Source organism: Petromyzon marinus, chromosome 25 (assembly GCF_048934315.1).
Source record: "Petromyzon marinus isolate PM22_M1 ecotype Great Lakes invasive population chromosome 25, UKy_Petmar_22M1.pri1.0, whole genome shotgun sequence".
Lineage (NCBI taxonomy): Eukaryota > Metazoa > Chordata > Hyperoartia > Petromyzontiformes > Petromyzontidae > Petromyzon > Petromyzon marinus.
This window is the reverse complement of record NC_133691.1, coordinates 12327995-12348205: the sequence shown is the minus strand read 5'-3', so window position 1 is coordinate 12348205 and position 20211 is coordinate 12327995. Positions and strand designations below refer to the sequence as shown.

The following is a 20211-nucleotide window of genomic DNA, read 5'->3' as shown; positions in this document are numbered from 1 at the left end:
AGTAACTTCCATAAACTGAATTATTGTTATTTCATCAGGTAAGCTCTTTTTCGGAAGCGACCTGTGGATTTTTTTCTCTCCGGAAATACCCACAAGGAGAACATACAAACTCCAAATATACAGGCGTCATGGTCGGGATCTAACCCATGACTTCCTGCAAACCAGGCGGGGGAGTTCACATCTTAGCTACCACGGCACCCCATTTCGCCAATGAAATGTGTAAAAAATAAATAATTATTACTATTGTGTTAAGTATTATGCTTAAGTGACCCGTGATGCAAGCCTGTTCTCCTGATTGGTAATGAATTGTGCTTTTTTACATTAAATTCGTAGAATGCATCAATGCATGTGTTTATAAAAATATATATTGTTTACTGAGTAAAAAGGGTCTTGTGACTCACTGGGAATGATGTAAGCGAGGTAGGTGGAGGAGACAGCAATCATGTTCCCAGGGTAATAGCGATGCTCCCAGTCATAGCGCGTCACTGGTTGAATCTTGACCTAGCCAAACAGCCACACCCACATAAGTCATCGCCACATGCAGCATGGAGCACGCACTTTCAATTATAAGTTTATATTAATAATAACCAGACATTTTAAACTTTGCTATCGTTCCGAACAGTAATGAAAATTTAAGCGATTGAACACCCAATGCAATCAATGATGTTTAACAGCAACATGGACTCCAGAAGAACAGCAGAGTAGTTGGTCTGCAAAAGGACCAAAGCACACTGAATAAATCCAGGTGAGTGACAGCTGGAGACATTTTTATTGGAATTGAAATTCATAGCATAAAGTAAGCCAGCAAGGTGCCTAAAGAAGTGTCAACTCAGTGTATATAACCTGTTTTTTAAAAAAAATGAGAATGTGTAGTGGCAACTTAAATGCAACCAAATCTAAAAAAGTTCCCAGAGAAGCAGACAGATGCATGCTGGGATTAACACTGAGAAACAGAAAGACCACACGGACCAGAGAACAATCTTAAATCAGAGAAATGTCATAACGAGCATGAAGAAAATTCAGTCTGGTTGGGCAGGAATACTGCAGATGGATGACACTGATGATAGAACGACAGCCAGAGAGGAACGAACAAGCCCAAGAGGATGAACACTGAGGAGAAATGATCTCACCAAGTGAGATGGATCACGGGATCTCAAGACCATGACATACGACTGCACCGGTTGATTTTCGACATCACTGAGGCTTTCGCGGTTAAATGAGGGACATCACTGTTGACAGCAGGGAGCCCACACCTGGTTGCTGCCAGAGGACGGACTGGAGAGGCTGGAGGCATCGCTGGAAATCACCACGACCTCACGCGCATTCACCGGCACTGCACCCGCCTTGTCATCCCCTGTCAGGGTGCTACACACAGACAGAAGTCGTGCCCGCCATCGACACATGCCTTGCACACTCGCCTAATCACATGGCACAATAAAGCATATTTAATACAGGGAGCTGTCTTTGTCCATTAATATGGGCAAAGTGCGATGAGCACAGTTGGCCACGTACGGTGCGAAAGAAGTTCAACATACATATGTTGTCTGCCGTCCAAGTCGCCCTTGAAAAGGAGCTTCGAGCTCAATGGGCTTTACTCGAGAAAAAAACTTCCGATAATATTTATTTTCGTGTCACGTTCCATGGTAGGCGAATCATTCATTATTCATGAATTATCGTATATTTAAAGTGCTCCGCACAAACTTTAAAGCAACGCAGGCTGACCGTTCCATAGGGGGAAAAAAACAATAAACCTCCAGACCATAACATTTTAAATAAAAATAGTTTCAAATGTTTGCATTTACGAGCATAAACTCAGTTATACGGCAGATTTCTACCCCTTGCGGAATATTATGAAACGGTTACTAATTCATGATCGTCAAAAAGTTCCGCATGGTGCTGCATCAATCACATTTCTGCACCACGGTCTGCATTTATTCTCTAATTTATCTTCTCATAACACTCATTACTGACTCATGCACAAGCATTATCAAATGAAAAGGCCAGAAGCAAAACTTCATAAGCAACCAATACAGCCAGGGCAGTCTATGCGGGCACACAATGTGCAACACCAACAGCTACCACTGGCTAGCAATCAAGTGAATCAAATTAAATGGGCTCACAGAAACTGCACTTGTGAATAAACTGCACTTATTACAGTGACTAGCAACATTCACTTACAATTAACGATAGTTGCAGAGGTGTTGTAAAATCTTGTTACAAGTTACTTCCCCTTAATCGTTTGTCAACAGATTTGTTTTTTCCGAATGGGTTTGGTGTAACATCGTCATCGTGTGTGCCCACAAAAAAACACGACCAATGCCCAGACCTTTCTTACAGTTGCCTAGCACGCAGACCCAACATTGCAAGTGCTCAGCAACAAACAGCAACGGCAAGGCTGTAAAAGGTTACACATATATAAAGATCCCCCGTATAGCCTTAACAGACTGTAGGGGCAAGTGCTGTTAGCGAGCACCTATGAAGGCCGGAACGGTACACGAGGGGGTGGGTGGCCAGCACCACGCCCGACCGCCTTTGTTACACACCGCACCAGGTACTCATTTGAGGCTGAGTCGACCTAGGGGAGGCCCGGGACCGGTTCAGATAATCGTCACTGGTGTTGGCCGTGAGCGGGAATCGAACCCGGGTCGCCAGGTTCATAGCGCAGCGCGCTAACCGCTACACTATCGCTCCCCACCACACACACACACACATTGCGTTTCTTGAATTGAGCAGGGTAATAATACCTGCTTGGGAACAGAGATGAATGACGGTAGAGAATCCGTGCACAACGACAGAAAGACGACAACTTACATCTGCTGCGAGTCAACGAGGTGCGGAGCGGGGCCTGGTAAGACAGCAGCCGCGTCCACTGCGCCCGCGGACATCGAGCAGGCAGATTCCGCTCCGGGAACCTCGCTCATGGCTGTCGCTGCCATCCCATTCAACTGCCCATTGTAGGAGACTACGGCAGGGTCAGCCGCGCTCAACGGATCTGCAAAACATTTTGGTGAAAGTAAACGCGCTTAATTGTTGCGGGGGTCAGACGGTGAATCGGTGGTATGCATCAAAAAGCCGGCACAATGCTAATGAGGGGCTGCTAGCAGGTCAAGGGGACCCACACGAACCAAAGTATACACCAACAGTACACACGAACAGATGAAGCAAGGCGACCAATTGTATGAGAAATTACCCAACGATTCTAGATTTAAAGCTTTCGCGACTGCAAGGATCCATGCTCTTTGGTTCAATTCGGTAAAGTCACGTAGGTAAAAAAAAATCACGACGTTTCGGCCACAACACAAGCGGCCTTCAAATTACCCAACGATCAACTACATTGTAACATCGCAATGGGTGGTTACACTTTGATGCGATAAGCAGGTGAAAGGGGCAGAGGCGGGAGAGAATTCGGCGGCGCATCTTGCCGACGAAATAAGAGGCGAGCCGTCTAGTAAAGAGATCTCGGCCAGAAGGGGCATGGACGGTCAATAAGTACCGACGGCAATACACACAGACGATGATGCACGTGCACAGTGCCCATTAACGCCTATACAAATTAAAAATAAGTATGAGCAGTGCATATTGACGACAGCACATGTGCTCCAGAGCAGATTAACATGTCAGCGGTAAACACGGGACGTCTGGAACGCTCCTCCTTCCCATATTAGGAAGCCACTGGAGCTGTTTACTTTCAAATCATCCAGATTGAAAACGCATTTCTTTAAAACTGCTTATCGTGTTTAGTTGGTTGTCCTTCACCCCGCCTCCACCACCTCCGATTAGCGCGGTTGGCAAGGTGCGGTGAGAAAGAAGTTCAACAAACGTAGACACCGACAGGCGCGCACACACAAGAGCGAGTGACGCAGCACGCCGTGCGCGCAACACGGGGGTGCCTTTCAAGAAGCGGCGCAACACGCATCGCTATTTAAAACCTCGCGCGCGTGAACACCACAGCAAGGGGGGGGGCGGGCGGCGAAATCAGCGGCAGGAATGAACCGCGACATCCCTCAGGGAAGGCCTAGCGCTGGGCATGGCCGGCCGCCCGCCCGCCCGCCCGACACAGCAGCCGCCACTCTCACCGCGCTGCTCGGGCTGGCGGTCGAGCTTGAGGAGATCGCGCAGCTGCTGCGTCGCGTCGCTCGCGTTCACTCCGCCGCGCGTGGCCATCGTCCCCCCGTGGGCCGCCGCCGCCTCCTCCTCCTCCTCAGCGTCTCCCCACTTCGCGAGCTCCGACTGCCTCCTCTACCGACGCCTCCGCGCGAGTCTCGAGACACCAGCAACGCGCCACGCGATTGGCCGAGAAGGGGGGGGGGAGAGGAGGATTGGCGGGAGGAGCAACTGACCCGCGCTGAGCAAGAGCGCGCGCGATTGGCCGTGAGGGAGCAGGGCGCGCACGCGCGCACCCTGGAATGCGATGCAGCGCGCGCGGACCTCGTGACGTCACGCGGAGAGCTGAGCGCATGACGGCATGTCCTCGAGGAGCGCGCTCCATTGCGTCATGCGAAACGCTTGTGGGCGTAACGTCACCGCTGTGTGATAAATTTTATATCTTTTCAATTTATCTCGGAGAAATCCGATGAGCTTTGAAGCTCTTTTTTACAGATGTTCAGTAGCTGCAGCTCAGAAAGTTACAGCTAAAAAAACTATAGGAGTGTAAAGTGTATGAAAGACACTCAAGTTACGAAAAATGACAAAATACTCATTTTTGAGCGCATAACATTTGTGAAACAATACTATTTAATTAAGTATCGATTTGATGCGTTTTAAATGTCAGTGACTTAATGTTTGGGACACATTACAATCGGTTTACGACGGTCCAATTTGCGACACACGCTTACGACGTCTGTATAAGGCCCGCCATTGATCGTTTTATTGACCTGGTCAAGGTCTATGATACTATCAACAGGCCAGGGCTGTGGCCAGTTCTTCGTGCTTTCGAAGTCCCTGACTCTGCTCACAATCATTAAGGGCCTTCATTATGGTGGGCAGGCCCGGGTAAAGTTATGTGGCCAGGAGTCGGAGCCATTCCCTGTTCACCTTTGGGGTGCGACAGAGATGTCCTCTCGCTCCCACATTATTTAACACCATATTTGACCACGTAGTTCGTGAAGCTTTCGATGGCTGGACCGGAGGAATTTCCGTCTGGTAGAGATACAACGGGAGGCCTCTGAACGTATCCTGGTGATTGTTGCTTACTCCGAGGAGGAGTTAGAGGCGCTGCTGCTGAACCTGGAGTGTGCCACTACGAGGGGGTCTCATCATCAGCCCCACTAAAACTAAGCACCTGCCTGGGTATTTTGTGCCACCAAACACTCCACCCCCTCAGCTCCCTATTGGTTATGAAGCAGTTGTGGAGAGTTTCCCATACCTGAGCAGTGTGCTTATGACCAGCTCCGGTTTGACAGCAGAGGTCTTACTCCGAATCAGTCATGCCTTCCCTTCTCTATGCTTGTGAAACGTGGACCCCCCCCTAATGGAACATCTGCGCCGGTTAGAAACATTCAGGCTGGCATGCCTACGATCCATCCTGGATTTAACCAGGTTGGATTGTGTGAGGAGCCCACAAATCCTTGAAAGATCAGGACACATTTCAATCAGTGAGCTCTTCCGGCAGGCAAGGCTGCTGTGCTGCCTGGGTCATGTAGCCCGCATGCCCAGCCACCGCATGCCCAAGCAGCTTGTTTTGCCGCATAGAGGGGGCTAAACGGGCACAACATAAGCTGGAGAAGAGATGGAGTGATGCCGTACGGGAGGATGTGGAGCTGAGTGGACTTTCCCACGACTGGTACCAGCGGTGTCAAGATCGACCTCTAGGGAGGAGGCTCGTGAAGGACGCTGCTGGGAAGTTGGAGGCAGTCGCCCTCCAGCAACAACGGAGGGCGGAGGAGCGACGCTCACAACAACGAGCGGAGCGCCGGGCTGCTAAAATACAGCAAGTTGGCACAGTAGGCGGCACAGCTGGTGCATATGTAGTGGATTCCACGGAGACACACTTGAACTGGGAGGCAACACGTTTATTCTAACACCCCAACAGGGTAACTGCATAAACGTACGGGATGACGACATAGGTGGTGACTACCACGAATAACTCAGACCACAACGGGTAACTACATAACCGGGTCAGTCAGTGACGCACTCAAGGCCACAACGGGTAACTCCGTTGTCAGCAGGAAAATCAAGCATTGTGCTGTTGCTCCCTCTACCGACCCGGCGTGGACCGGCGTGCTAAAGTATGGTCAAGTACAGTAGATTTCTGCTCCCGGCACCACACGTCCAGTGCAGGGACTCCTTTACTTACGAGCATTCGACTTACGAACTTTCAGAGATACGAACAAACAGTTGCCTGTTCGGATCGAGAATCGTAAGTTCAACCGCCGCGCAATAGATGGCGGTAGTGGCATCGGCATCTGCAGAACGTAAAGAACCAGTGGCGTCTACATCTGCAGAACGCGAGGAACCAGTGGTGTCTACAGGAAATTGTACAACTTTTAAAGCCATTCCCCGTCTTTAGTGTACACGCCGTTCAACATGTTCTGGAATCGACAGGAGTAAAGTTGGACTTGTGAACAAATCGACTTATGAACAGACCTCTGGAACCTAACTCGTTCGTAAGTAGAGCAGTCCCTGTACACCTCTCTCGAGGCTGTGGCTGCAATCACGTGCCAGCGACCCCGGGTCACGCGTGACAAAGTTTGGTATCGAACTGGGACTCGTATTTAACCAAGGGTCCTCACCTATAAACATCTGGCAGTTCACCATAATTGGTTCAAACGAGTAGCCTGTCTGCCGATGAGACGTTGAAATATCGAAACCGGCTCAGAGTTTTGCTTGTGTGTTGAACAAATGATGATCTGTACTCGCATAAGACTGTGTGTGGTTGCTGGAATGTGTAAAAATATATACACTTTGTTTTGTGCGTGGACATATATGAAAGGTTGGCGAATAGCCTGCTTATTTGCATCCATAACACAGAAATAAAGCATGAAGCTACTTTGGTAAAGCTGCAACAGATAGTCGGGGCGCCGCAGTAGCGAGATGTTAACTACCTTGCCTGGTATACAGGAGGTCGCCTGCTTCGATCCCGACCCTGGTGCCTGTATATTTGGAGTTTGCGCGTTCTCCCAGTGGTCGCGTGGCTTTTTCTCCGGGTCCTCCGGTTTTTCCCTCCATATTTAGAATCAACGTGCATTTAGAGTATTAGTCTGCTATGCATTTCCACGTGATAAGCCATTTCGTTGAGCTATCATTTGTGATAGCCAGGTCGCTTCTAAATAAGAGCTATACTGTATCGCTCAGTGGGCCTTACCTGATTAAATAGAACGTAGTTTATTTTAAATATTTAAATGTATTTTGTTACGGAAGATATTCTTTGAGAAATGGAGCCCCGTTGTGTATGGCTATGTGCATCAACTTTCACAACGCCGTGTAACGCATACGTTGGTGAGAGCTCGCCGACACAAGGGGAAAACTACTCCGTTTATTAAGCACATTGAGCAATCGTCACATCATCACAGAGGCCCGCAGCAGGTGAGCGTGTCGAGGGGCCGCGGCTGCCGGGGAGACGGAACGATTGACGCCTGCTCCTCCAGCGCCGACCCCGCTCCCGCCCAAAAAAAAAAACACACCCGACTCGCCATTATAATCATTCGACATTTCACCAATCCGATACGATGTGGATTCCACGAGAGAGATGCAATGCTAAAGCTCGACAGAAACTAAATCGTGGAGACGAGACACATTACGCAATGTGATTATTGTTATTTTTGTAACATTTTGCCATTTTAATGTGCATCCATAATACAGAAATAAAGCGTAAAGCTACTTTGGTAAAGCTGCAACAGATAATAGTGTATGGCCCAACACAGATATAGTATATGACCCAACACAGATATAGTATATGTCCCATCACATATATAGTGTATATCCCAGCACAGATAATAGTATATGGCCAATCACAGATATAGTATATGGCCCATCACAAAATGATAGCAGATGACAACAAAGTTATTCCATTATAGTTTTTGAGAACCCCATGCTTGCATGTTATAGTTGCACAAGAACATGATAGGATGCTCACAAGCCACAATGTCAACGGAGAAAAACGAATCTCATGAGTGCTGTACTTTAACAAAGTTATAATGTCAACTAGGCCGCCACCTACCTGCAAACCTGTCAACCCCTTATCAGCGCCTACCGTATTAAAGACTAATTCAGACCTTATTGGTTACCCCGTGCCCTTATAAATCTCAACGTTCATCCTACAAAGTCCCATCACAAGGGAGAAACACAAACAAATAGACAATTTCTTTTGCCCGTATTGAAACGGCTGTACGCCGTATGGACCTGAAGACTCAATTTCCCTGCTCAAAAAGACGAGGGGTGAACCGTGCGGGTTGCCACGGCGAGTACCTGGCTCCGCGTCGCCAACTCGGCGACTTGACCGCTACACGTGGCGGAGACTCTGTTGAGTTTCTCTCGCGACAAAATGTCAAAACGAACGGATGGACGCAGCAGCCCGCTAAGTACTACGATTTCCGGATCAGTCGACTATAATAAATGTGATAGTGACATCTTTGGTGACTGGAGGTTCCAGCGAGTGGCTTCTGGCGACTTTTTCGAGGTTTGTTTGTCAGCTTATTTTCTCCTTTGAGGACTTGGCACCACCGGGGTGGATGTGGCCACGAGTGATATTCTGACAGCGCCGCACGACTGCCGGTTTGAAGAAGTACGTGCGGCTGTCCTGAGCTGCCCTGCGCCTCCCGGCATCGTGTTACGCGTTAAAGAGTTCGTCCTAAAGTGGAAAATACATGCCGGTAAAATATTAATACGGTAGCCGTCTGCTGTCGCATATGACTGCCATGTCACCGTTGTACGACAACTGCAAGTACGGGGAGCCTCCGCGCCCACGGCAATGCGGTGCTGGGCGGATACTGCATTTGGTGAACTTCACACGCATCACATTGTCACGTTGGGTGAAATGATCACACTTTTGCAAAGTGTACACGTGACTGCAATGTGCTGTATATATATACAAAAGTTTCTACCCTAAATTAATATGATGCACACATGTCCCCCCCCCCCGGTTCCCGCCCCCCTCCCCCCTGAGACCCTCGCCCGCCAGGTCAGGCACAGTGTTCCCTTCCGTTGTGAGAGTAAGCTCCCCTAGGGCCCTGGCGTACTCCCCTCTTGTGATGCCACCCACGCCGCACAACTCTCCTGGATGCCCACACCTCTGGCATTAACGAGGGAAATGACTACGCTGTAAGAGAAAAAGCCACGTAAGATAGCCCGGGACGGCCGCCTTGTAAAACGAAGCATCTGCCGAGGATTTTTTGCCGAGCGTCTGCCGCGCTGCGTCTCTGCGGCTCCGTGTGACGTGCGCTGTTGTGTCCGGTTCGCGTGCGGTCGTGAGTCGGTGTGAGGCATGGCAATACGGCCAATGACCACTGCAAAAAGGGACATTCGGAGTGGCTCGCAGCAAGCGCTGGTAAATTACACACGAAAACGATCATCTGCACTGCGGTTGGGCGAACCGTCACGACGGACAGATTCGGCAGAGTGGCCACATTGTCAGGAGCACGTGATCCCAGTTGAAGTCACGATGGGATATTCTGATCGCTGGCGCCTTTACGATCTCCACGCAGATAGACAACAAGAGCTCACGACAATATGAACGTGACGTAATGACAGCAAACCTTATCTAGTGTCAAAATGTTGGCTGTGAGCCCCCCCTCCCCACCCCCGTGAGCGGGGGGTGCTCACAGGCGCGCTCAGTCCTGGCCGCCGGAGTACATGTCGGCGAGCTTGTTGAAGCGAGGCCCCCAGTCGGACAGGTGGTCGTAGTCCTGGTCCCCGTTGGTGGAGGACGACTGCAGCGAGCTGAGCGAGCCGGCCGTGGAGCCCTCTCCCTCGTAGTCGTAGAGGAGGTACGAGTCGTAGGGGGGCGCCGTCGGGTCCCTGTCTGCCGTGTCCAGGCTCTGGAGACGTTAAAACCTCCGCGTCAAGGCGTCTCCTGCTCGACTGAGCATCGAGGCGGTGTCATTTCACAGGCGCGGCGGTCGCGAGATGTTAACTACCTCGCCTGGTATGCAGGAGGTCGTGGGTTCGATTCCGACCCTGACTCCTGTATATTTGGAGTTTGCGGTGTCTCTCTCTCCCCGTGGTCGCGTGGATTTTTCTCCGGGTCCTCCGGTTTATCTCTCCACATTTAGAAATATTTGGCTGCAATAAATGTCCACTTGATAAGCCACTTCGTTGAGCTATCATGTGTGGCCAGGTCGTTTCCGAAAACGTGCTATATAGCTCAGTGGGCCTTACCTGGTCAAATAAAAAATAACGTCCATAGTTTTAATAGTTCATAGTTTGAACGCGTTTACTCTTTTCTCCGGACCGTGCCACCGCCCCGTCCTCTGCCAGCATTACAGACAGAGTGTTCAGTGTGAGGTCTTGAGGGCTCCAGGGGCCACAGTGCTGAGCTGGTGGTTCCTGTGGTGCTGGGCAATTCGACCCCTAGGACAATGACAGTCCGCTTCGCCACAAATTAGTGCCCGAAAGCTGATGGGTTGAGTCAACCCCTCGACCAAGATTTGAACTCGGAAACTTATGACTGCGAGCCGCTCGCTCTACCGCTGAGCCATCTGGCCGTGACTCGTCTGTTAATACACGAAGGGCAGTCATCACCGGGGAGCCATGTTAATGTTCATGTAAATGTAATGTGGCATTTTAAAAAGTAATGAATGGCTTTCAAAAGTAATTTATACAATTACAACTTCGTGATAAGAAAATAAATTAACTCTAAATTGATGCATGCTTGTCCACTGTTTTTTTGTCTTCTGTAACGCAGTGGCTTTTGTGCTGATTTATATTTGGTAGTTTGCCGCCCTGATCTCTATTTGGTTCATTGCTATATTTTGTGTTTACGTAATTTCGGTGATCGCGGTCACTCATGCATCAGACTCTGTTCTGTTTTCTTAAGCTCTCAGTTCGTTAAAGAAATAAAACTTGAATCTTGACTGCAATACCACATATTTCTCCCTTAGTCAAAACTCGTTTTTTGTTTTGTTTTACAGATTTGTAAAGCACAACAGACCACAAGACGCAAAAATTGGGAAAGCGGGAAGATGCACGCTTTGTCAAAATACACGCGAGAGACGACGGTCACGGGAATACACGGAGAAGCAATAAGTGTGGAGCCTGCACTTAAAAGGAAACGGGGGAGGCGGGCAGCATTGATGTCTGGGGCACAGGGTTCCACATGCTCGGGACATTAGCAGCAGAGAAGGACCAACCTCCCATTGGGAGGATTTACACAGAGGGGAGGAGAGTGAGATGAGAGGTAGGAGAGTGCATGGAGGTGAGTAGAGTGGGATGAGAGGTGGGAGAGTGTGTGGAGGGGAGTAGAGTGAGATGAGAGGTAGGAGAGTGGATGGAGGTGAGTAGAGTGAGATGAGAGATAGGAGAGCGTGGTGGGGAGTAGAGTGAGATGAGAGGTAGGAGAGTGTGTGGAGGTGAGTAGAGTTGGATGAGAGGTAGGAGAGTGTGTGGAGGGGAGTAGAGTGAGATGAGAGGTAGGAGAGTGAGTGGAGGTGAGTAGAGTTGGATGAGAGGTAGGAGAGTGCGTGGAGGTGAGTAGAGTTGGATGAGAGGTAGGAGAGTGTGTGGAGGGGAGTAGAGTGAGATGAGAGGTAGGAGAGTGCGTGGTGGGGAGTAGAGTGAGATGAGAGGTAGGAGAGTGTGTGGAGGGGAGTAGAGTGAGATGAGAGATAGGAGAGTGCGTGGAGGTGAGTACAGTGAGATGAGAGGTGGGAGCGTGTGTGGAGGGGAGTAGAGTGAGATGAGAGGTAGGATAGTGTGTGGAGGTGAGTAGAGTGAGATGAGAGATAGGAGAGTGTGTGGAGAGAAGTAGAGTGAGATGAGAGGTAGGAGAGTGCATGGAGGTGAGTAGAGTGGGATGAGAGGTAGGAGAGTGCGTGGAGGGGAGTAGAGTGAGATGAGAGGTAGGAGAGTGTGTGGGGGTGAGTAGAGTGAGATGAGAGGTAGGAGAGTGTGTGGTGGGGAGTAGAGTGAGATGAGAGGTAGGGGAGTAGGTGGAGGTGAGTAGAGTGGGATGAGAGGTAGGAGAGTGCGCGGTGAGGAGTAGAGTGAGATGAGAGGTGGGAGAGTGTGTGGAGGGGAGTAGAGTGAGATGAGAGGGAAGAGGGAGGTAGGGGAAGTCCTTGAAGACCTCAAAGACGGTGATGATGATGATGATGATAATGACGACGACGATCTTGTGATTGATTTGGACTGGGAGCCGGTGGAGGAGGCGAGGGGGGCTGGGAGTCACCTGGTTGATGAAGTCCTCCATGTCCGAGGGGTCGGAGGGCGCCCGGCGTGGGTACTGCGGCTGAGGCGCCGTGGTCGGGGTGTCCTTGCGCTGCCGCGGTTTTCCCGGCATGGGGGCGTCGGGGGCCACCGCGTCCGGGTTGCGCAGCTGGTCCACGTCAAACGCGTCCTGCCGGGTCGGGGTCAGGGTCGGGGTCAGGGTCAGGGTCAGCGCTTCCGAGTTTCGCACAAGTGCAGCGGTCTGCCGGTCGAGGCTCGGAGACATACGATGAGTGGTTCACGGTTCCTTCCCCCTCAGGGATGACGCGTGCAGAGGGCGCGACTGTTCACTCACGACCCGATATAAGAGAGACAATGCCCCCTGTGAACCTTGCAATGACCCCCCCCCCCCCTCATCCCCTCTCTTCCGCTGCCTCCCTTCCTCTCGTGCGTCGCCAACCCCTCCCCGTGCTCACCTGGTCCTCCTCGCCTCCGCCCTGCTCGTTGTAATTGAGGATGTTGTCACGGATGTCATCGTCCGACGCTCCGAAGAGACGGCTCTTGCCCAGGGGCAGCCGGTCCCGGAGGCCGTCCACAATGAATATGCAGAGCACGAGCACTGTGGAGGGCGCGGGGCGGTGACACGGAGTGGGCGCACGGCACGCGCAAAATGCGGCGAGGTCATCGGAACAAAACAATAAAATCACAAGCGGCTCGTAAATGCCTCACTGTTTTACTGTTACCCAGGGCAGCCTACGCCTACGATTCGAGATTCCTCCGCAGCAGGGTGCTGCTGAATTTCTACAGCAAGCGGGGAGACGACGCTCTGCAGTCTTTTCCCGACTGAGTAAATCTGGACGGTAGAGGCGGCACACAGTGGCCTAGTCCTCTTCGAAAGACGTCACGCGATCTTTGGACACCCACCACCGTGAAGGGTGATGTATTGCACGGTTAACACACACACACACACACGGTGCAGTGTTAACCAGGGACGCCCGCCGGGTTCGAACCGCGAACCTCTGCAACGACAAGCGGGGTGACTGCGGCTACCTGTGGGCCACCGTGTCTCACCCCCACCCCGGCCGCCACTTCAACCCCCCCAGCCCCCAGGGCGGTCTGAGTGGAGGTTGTTTGTCAACAATCGAGGCTGCAAACTTACGCAGCAGGGCGATGATGGAGAAAATTATGGCGAGGATCGCGGGGGTGCTGAGGCCCATGGCCGGGCCCCCCACGATGAAGGCCTTGACCACGCAGTCGCCAAACGCGTCGCAGGTGCACACGGTGAGGTTGAGTGTCGGCGAGTTGGCCAGGGCGGGCGAGCCCGAGTCGGAGAGGACGAGCGGCAGCTCGTAGTCGCCCTCCCTCACCTGCTCCACCCGCAGCTGCAGCAGCGCGTGGGTGCCTGTGCGGACACGACGCGATGGCACGGCCACCCACGGGCACAGCCACCCACAGACACAGCCACCCACGGGCACAGCCACCCACAGACACAACCACCTGTCAGGGGTGACGACGCAGTCACCCACAGACACAGCCACCCACGGGCACAGCCACCCACAGACACAACCACCTGTCAGGGGTGACGACGCAGCCACCCACAGACGCAACCACCCACAGACACAACCACCTGTCAGGGGTGACGACGCAGCCACCCACAGACACAGCCACCCACGGGCACAGCCACCCACAGACACAACCACCTGTCAGGGGTGACGACGCAGCCACCCACAGACACAGCCACCCACGGGCACAGCCACCCACAGACACAACCACCTGTCAGGGGTGACGACGCAGTCACCCACAGACGCAACCACCCACGGGCACAGCCACCCACAGACACAACCACCTGTCAGGGGTGACGACGCAGCCACCCACAGACGCAACCACCCACAGACACAACCACCTGTCAGGGGTGACGACGCAGCCACCCACAGACGCAACCACCCACGGGCACAGCCACCTGTCAGGGGAGACGACGCAGTCACCCATAGACGCAACCACCCATGACAGGCAGCACAGTCACCCACAGACACAACACGCAGACACAATCACCCACAGGACCCCGCGTTCACACTGCAGTACGTTAACCACTCTGCCACATCTCCATCTCCTACGTAATAATAACAATGTTATTATTTTATGCAGTGTCATTCATGAAAATTACAGCGCAAAATGAGCAAATGTTTTCGCACGGAGGTGGAAAGGCATCCAGCACCGGTGTCACAAGGTGGTCTTCGAATCATCGTCATCATCGCGATCATCGTCACCGTTCCACTCGTTTACCCAGGAAAGCCTCGCCCAGTCTTATGACTCTTTTTCGCGAGTTGTCCTGCATGTATACAAGGGGATCAGCGGTCGCGAGATGTCAACTCCCTCGCCTAGTATACAGGAGGTCGTGGGTTCATTCCCGACCCTGATGCCTGCTGTGTGTGTGGAGTTTCCATGCTCTCCCTTTTGGTCGTGTGGATTTTTCTCCGGGTCCTCCGGTTTTTCCCTCCACATTGAGAATAAACATGCACAGTGTCTGCGGATCGTTTTTTTCGTTGTTTAATTGAATGGACTGTGACGCCGACACAAAACGGCCAACTTTTGCGAATAATAATACTACTCAGACAGCGCGTATTATTGTTAAGAAAGTTAATACTCTCAGCCGCAGTATTAACCAGGGCGGCCGCTGGAACCGAACCGTGAACCTCTGCGAGTGGCGCTACCGCCGGGTCTCCCTATTTTGGAACGTTTGGCCATCTCTGTTCGTGAGTGCTTACAGCTGCACGTGTGTGGACAGGAAACCGGAATACCGGGAGAAAACTGCACGTGTTCGCGGGAAGGTGAAATTACACTCAATCCCCCGTACAGATGGTAATGAATCCACTTGCCGTGTGAGGCATGCACGAGCCAGGAAACGGTGACAGACATCGGGCAGGGAGGCGGCATCGTGATGGCGAGATGTTAACTACCTCGCCTGGTGTACAGGAGGTCGTGGGTTCGATCCCGACCCTGATGCCTGCTGCTGTATATTTTTGGAGTTTGCGTCTATCTCCTTCCCCCGTGGTGAGATGTTAACTACCTCGCCTGGTATACAGGATGATCGCGGGTTTCTATCCCGACCCTGACGCATGCATTTTTGGAGTTTACATGTCCTTACCCCGTGGTCGTGTGGATTTTTCTCCTAGTCCTCCAGTTGTTCCTTTCACGGTTAGAATCAACGTGCGTTTAGAGTATTTGACTGCTATAATTTTCCACGAGATAAGCCCATTACTTCGTTGGGCTATCATTTGTGAGCGCCAGGTGGCTTCTGAGAGAACAGAGTTACGTGGCTCAGTCGTGGGCGTTACCTGGTAAAATGCAAATTAAATTGTTTAACTTTTTCAGTTGTAACATTTTCACTTAAAACTTTCGTGACTCCGGGAATTAATATTCTTTGGTTCTTCCGGTAAAGTCACGAAGATAGAAATAAAAAAATAAAATAAACAAAATAAAATAAACCCACGACGTTTCGATCGCTGACACAAGCGGCCGTCATCAGGCAGAGAGAGAGAGAGAGAGAAAAAAAATATTTTTCAGTTGTATTTGTGCCATCTACCACAACCCTCGCTGCCTTTCGCGGTTACGTATCGCTGTGGCACAAGCCCGGCGTAGCCCCCCCCCCCCCCCCCCACCGTTGACGGGCGTGATGGTGAAGTTGTCGGCGAACTCGGGGAAGTCCGGGTGAAAGCCAAAGTGGAAAGGTGCGGCCTGGGGCGCCAGGTCGGCGTCCCAGCCCTGCAGCAGCAGCCCCTCGCCCTTGCCCCGCTCGTGGCAGAGGGCGCCGGCGAGCGGCGACAGAGCCGGCGCGAAGTCGTTCTGCTCCAGCAGCGTCACGTGCAGCGTGCCCGTGGCCGTGTGCGGCGGGATGCCTGGGTCGCGGGGACAGAGCGCGCGGGGCAGCAGCCGCGTCACCAGGGGGAAGGAGGAGGAGAGGAGAGGTGGGGGGTTAGCGCAACTAGATCGTGCGTGCGCGTGTCTCTCCGTGTGTATGCATGTATGTACAAAGGCACCCCGCGTATAGCCTAAGCAGACTGTTGGGCGAGTGCTGTTTAGCGAGCACCAGAACAAGCACGCGATCTTTGTCTTTGTGTGTATGTATGAGGAGGCGCTCGCGAACAGCACTTGCCCCAACAGTCTGTTAAGGCGACACGGGGGAGCTTTGTATGCGGAGCTGGAGCGCAGCGCTTGACGCGCCGCGCACGAACCCGGCGATCCGAGCTCGATTCCCGCTCGCGGCCACCAACACCAGTGACAATTATCTGAACCGGTCCTGGGCTACCCCTAGGTCGATCTCAGCCTCAAAATTAGTACCTTTTGTGGTGGGAAAATATCGCCACTGGGGGAGACAAAGGCGGCCGGGCGTGGTGCTGGCCACCCACCACTTTGTGTGCCGTTCCGGCCTTCATAGGCGCTGATACTTGCTAACAGCACTTGACCCAAAAGTCTGTTAAGGCTATACAGGGGGGGGGCATCTTTGTCTTTGTGTGTACCACCCACCATCGTCCTCTGCCATGATCACAGCAGAGTACACTCCTCCCTCCAGGAATCCCGACATCTTGTCGAGGTCCCGCTTGGCGGTGATGTCGCCCGTGTCCACGTCCACGTCCAGCCAGCCCGCCGGGTCCCACGCCACCGTGTAGCTGCAGGCCGTCGGGGCGGTGCGGACAACAAAAACAAAGATCCCCCGTGTAGCCTTAACAGACTGTTGGGGCAAGTGCTGTTAGCGAGGAGCGCCTGTGAAAGCCTGCACGTCACGCGCGAAGGGGTGGGTGGCCAACACCACGCCCGGCCACATTCATCTCCCCAGTGGCGATGTTTTTTTTTTATACACCACAACAAGGTACTCATTTGAGACTGAGTCGACCTAGGGGAAGCCCAGGTACCGGTTCAGATAATCGTCACCGGTGTTGGCCGTGGGCGGGAATCGAACTCTGGTCGCCGGGTTCGGAGCGCGGCGGAGCGCTCACCGCGACACGCACATCCCCGTCTGTCCACACGCTTGAGCAGTCATCGCCCTGAACCGAATTCACTGTTTCCGATTCATAGTTAGTTTCCTGTGAATTGGATCGTCATGTGGGTACAATAATAATAATACAACAATACAACAATACTCACTGGTTATTTCGGTAAAGTCACGTGTGTTAGAAAGAAAAGAAAATACATCACGACGTTGTGTCTTCTCTGTGCATGTATCTCTGTTACCTTGTACCTCGTGTCTGTTCACGAGTCCTTATCCTCTGTTTACGTTGGTGCGTTCAACCCAGAAGATGAACACAAGATTTAGCAGTCTTTTGAAACACGTGGTCAACCAGGTTTGGTGTCGAACTGTGTTGTTGGGCGACTGGGTTGCATCGCATTACGTTTCTCAGGTTTGCTGAGTTCGCGTCTCCCATCTTCTTGCTGTATTTGCCTCCGTGCAGTTTCTAGTTCTCTGTGTGCTCTGTGTGTGATGTCCCTCTGTGTGTGATGTCTCTCTGTGTGTGATGTCCCTCTGTGTGTTCCCTCGCCGTGTGGTTTACGCCATTTTCACCTGAGGACGAGCGCTTGTGTTGCGTTCGAAACGTCGTGATTTCTTTTAATTTAATTTTATTTCTACATACGTGACTTTACTGAAAGAACCAATTAGCATAGTAATTCCTGCAGTCACGAAAAGTTCAATCCTGGATTAATACAATCATAATAATGCCAATGCTCAGTTATAATCGCTGCCACCCAGCGACAGATCCAATCAAATCACGTGGTCAAGTGGGCAATGTTGCTAGCTTTTCAACATCCCTCCAGGATACAGCTGAACGTTGGCATTGTAGCTACGCGATGATTGAACCCACATATAATTATGAATCAATATTGGTCGTGGAAGCCTACGTATAAAATGTAGCGTTTTCATAACTAAATTTTTATGTAAAGAGTATTTTAAGAAATGTGTTCTCCGCCAACGTTTTGTCACAGGAAGCTTCTGTACGTGTGTGCGTAAAGTGTGTGTGCGTACGTGTACCATGTATAACATACTTTGTGCATATGTAGAGCATGTGTGTGCGTGGGGAGCGGTGGAGCATTGCTCAGCGCACTGTGCCACGAAACCGGCGATCCGAATTCGATTCTCGCTCACGACCAATAAAAGAGGTTTCTAAAACCCATGATAAAATAGGTCCTCCGCTCGGTCGACTCAACCTTAAATGATTCCCGCTCACGGCAAACACCAGTGACGATTATTCTATCCGGTCCTGGGCCTCCCCTAGGTCGACTCAGCCTCAAATGAGTACCTAGTGCGGTGTGTAAACATCGCCACCCACTCCCTCGTGTGCCGTGCCGGCCTTCACAGGTGCTCGCTAACAGCACTTGCCCCAACAGTCTGTTCAGGATATACGGTGGATCTTTGTCTTTGGTGAAGCGGTTAGCGCGTTGCACTACGACCCCAGCGACCCAAGTTCGATTCCCGCTCACGGCCAAAAAACACCAGTGACGATTATTTCAACCGTCCCTGGGCCTCCTCCACTCGGTCGACTCAGCCTCAAATGAGTACGCGGTTGCGGTGTATGGAAAACATCGGCACCGGGGACGTAGTGCTGACCATCCATCCCCTTCATACGCCAATTAGTGCCGGCCTTCGTAGGCGCTGCTCGCCACCGGCACTTGGCCCCGACAGTCTGTCACAGGCTACGCCGGGGTGGATGGGGCAAGGTCGGGCGGGGAATCTATCATCCGCGTGCGCGCGCGGGCGCTCACGTGATCTTCTGGTTGGCGATGTGATCGGGGTCGGTGACCGCGTAGCGCGCGACGGCGTCGCCGCGCCGCGTGTGCTCCCCGAGCGCCACGCGGCGCGGGCTCTCGGGGAAGGCAGGCGCCTCGTTGCGGTCCTGCACGTAGACGGTGACCGTCGCCGCCGACGCCCCCCCGGCCGCCCCCTCCTCCTGGTCCCCGACGGCACCGGCCGTCTCCAGCGGCGCTTGGTTCTCGGCCGTCACCGTGAGCACGTAGCGCGTGCTCGTCTCGTAGTCCAGCGGCTGTCAACGCAGACGGGGGGGGGGGGGGTCCACGTGAACGGTGTCGCAGCGACGGACGGATGAACGAACGCTGAGTTGTTAGCGGCGAGGATGATGCTGCTGGCGATGATGGACTCGTGATATATTTGACTGTTTATATTTCACTCACGCTGGCCCAAACCCTTCCTCTAGCTGGCTTCATAAACGTGCATTTCAAACTTTCCAAACGTCTGGATAAACATGCGTCTCACGAGTGAACCAAAGTCCCGTTAGGCTACTCCCTCGTCTCCCCCGTGCTGTATTAAAATCCTGGCCAACCACAAAGGCGACACACAGACACACAACACTACACGCCCTACAAGAATAATGAATTAATACGTTTCAGCCTGTGATAGTGACAAGTCGCTGGCCGGGCGGTGGTGGCTCCGCTGCTGCACGCGACTGCCTGTGCTAGCCCAGCGCTGTGGAAGCAGCATCGAGGGTTGGTGGATCACACACGGATGGGCTGTGAAACTCCCTTCCCGTGGGCGTCAAGGAGATGCTCGCCAGAAAAAGTCGGCACAGCTAAGAACGAACTAATCGCCTGCTCCCACCTGTTTCCAACTGATTGTAACTAAGCTCTGTATAACATCTGCACCGTCGCAGAGTGTCCGTGGAACAAAGCCCAACTGCTGAAGTAAACAAAATCTAAATAAATTTCGATTTAAAGCTTTCGTGACTGCAAGGATTCATCTTCTTTGGTTCTTTCGGTAAAGTCACGTAGAATATTCTCACGACGTTTCGGCGAGTCTCGTCCCTTCACCTGATGAAGGCCGCTTGTGTTGTGGCCGAAACGTCGTGAGAATATTATTGTGTTATTTTATTTTATCAATTTATTATTTTATTCTCATTCTACATGACT

The 20211-nt window shown here is 52.1% G+C and overlaps 2 protein-coding genes across 3 annotated transcripts in view; both read right to left on the bottom strand.

Moving 5' to 3' along the window:
• LOC116945726 (enhancer of mRNA-decapping protein 4) overlaps nt 1–4308 on the bottom strand; it is a 33579-nt gene extending 29271 nt beyond the window's left edge. The window contains exons 1-4 of one of the 2 annotated variants that reach the window (XM_076069566.1): nt 4077–4308; nt 2812–2992; nt 1254–1365; nt 402–501 (exon numbers count right to left, since the gene is read on the bottom strand). In XM_076069566.1, the coding sequence (XP_075925681.1) occupies nt 402–501; nt 1254–1365; nt 2812–2992; nt 4077–4164 (481 nt within the window). In that variant the 5' untranslated portion in view covers nt 4165–4308. The remainder of the gene's footprint in view (nt 1–401; nt 502–1253; nt 1366–2811; nt 2993–4076) is intronic. The other variant, XM_032960229.2, reaches the window with a different exon arrangement.
• Nucleotides 4309–7460: 3152 nt separating this feature from the next.
• Nucleotides 7461–20211, bottom strand: part of LOC116945729 (cadherin-15-like) — a 40088-nt gene continuing 27337 nt past the window's right edge. The window contains exons 8-14 of the mRNA XM_032960233.2: nt 19054–19331; nt 16825–16967; nt 15960–16196; nt 13460–13702; nt 12777–12919; nt 12323–12490; nt 7461–9974 (exon numbers count right to left, since the gene is read on the bottom strand). Coding sequence (XP_032816124.2) covers nt 9768–9974; nt 12323–12490; nt 12777–12919; nt 13460–13702; nt 15960–16196; nt 16825–16967; nt 19054–19331 — 1419 coding nt within the window. The 3' untranslated portion in view covers nt 7461–9767. The remainder of the gene's footprint in view (nt 9975–12322; nt 12491–12776; nt 12920–13459; nt 13703–15959; nt 16197–16824; nt 16968–19053; nt 19332–20211) is intronic.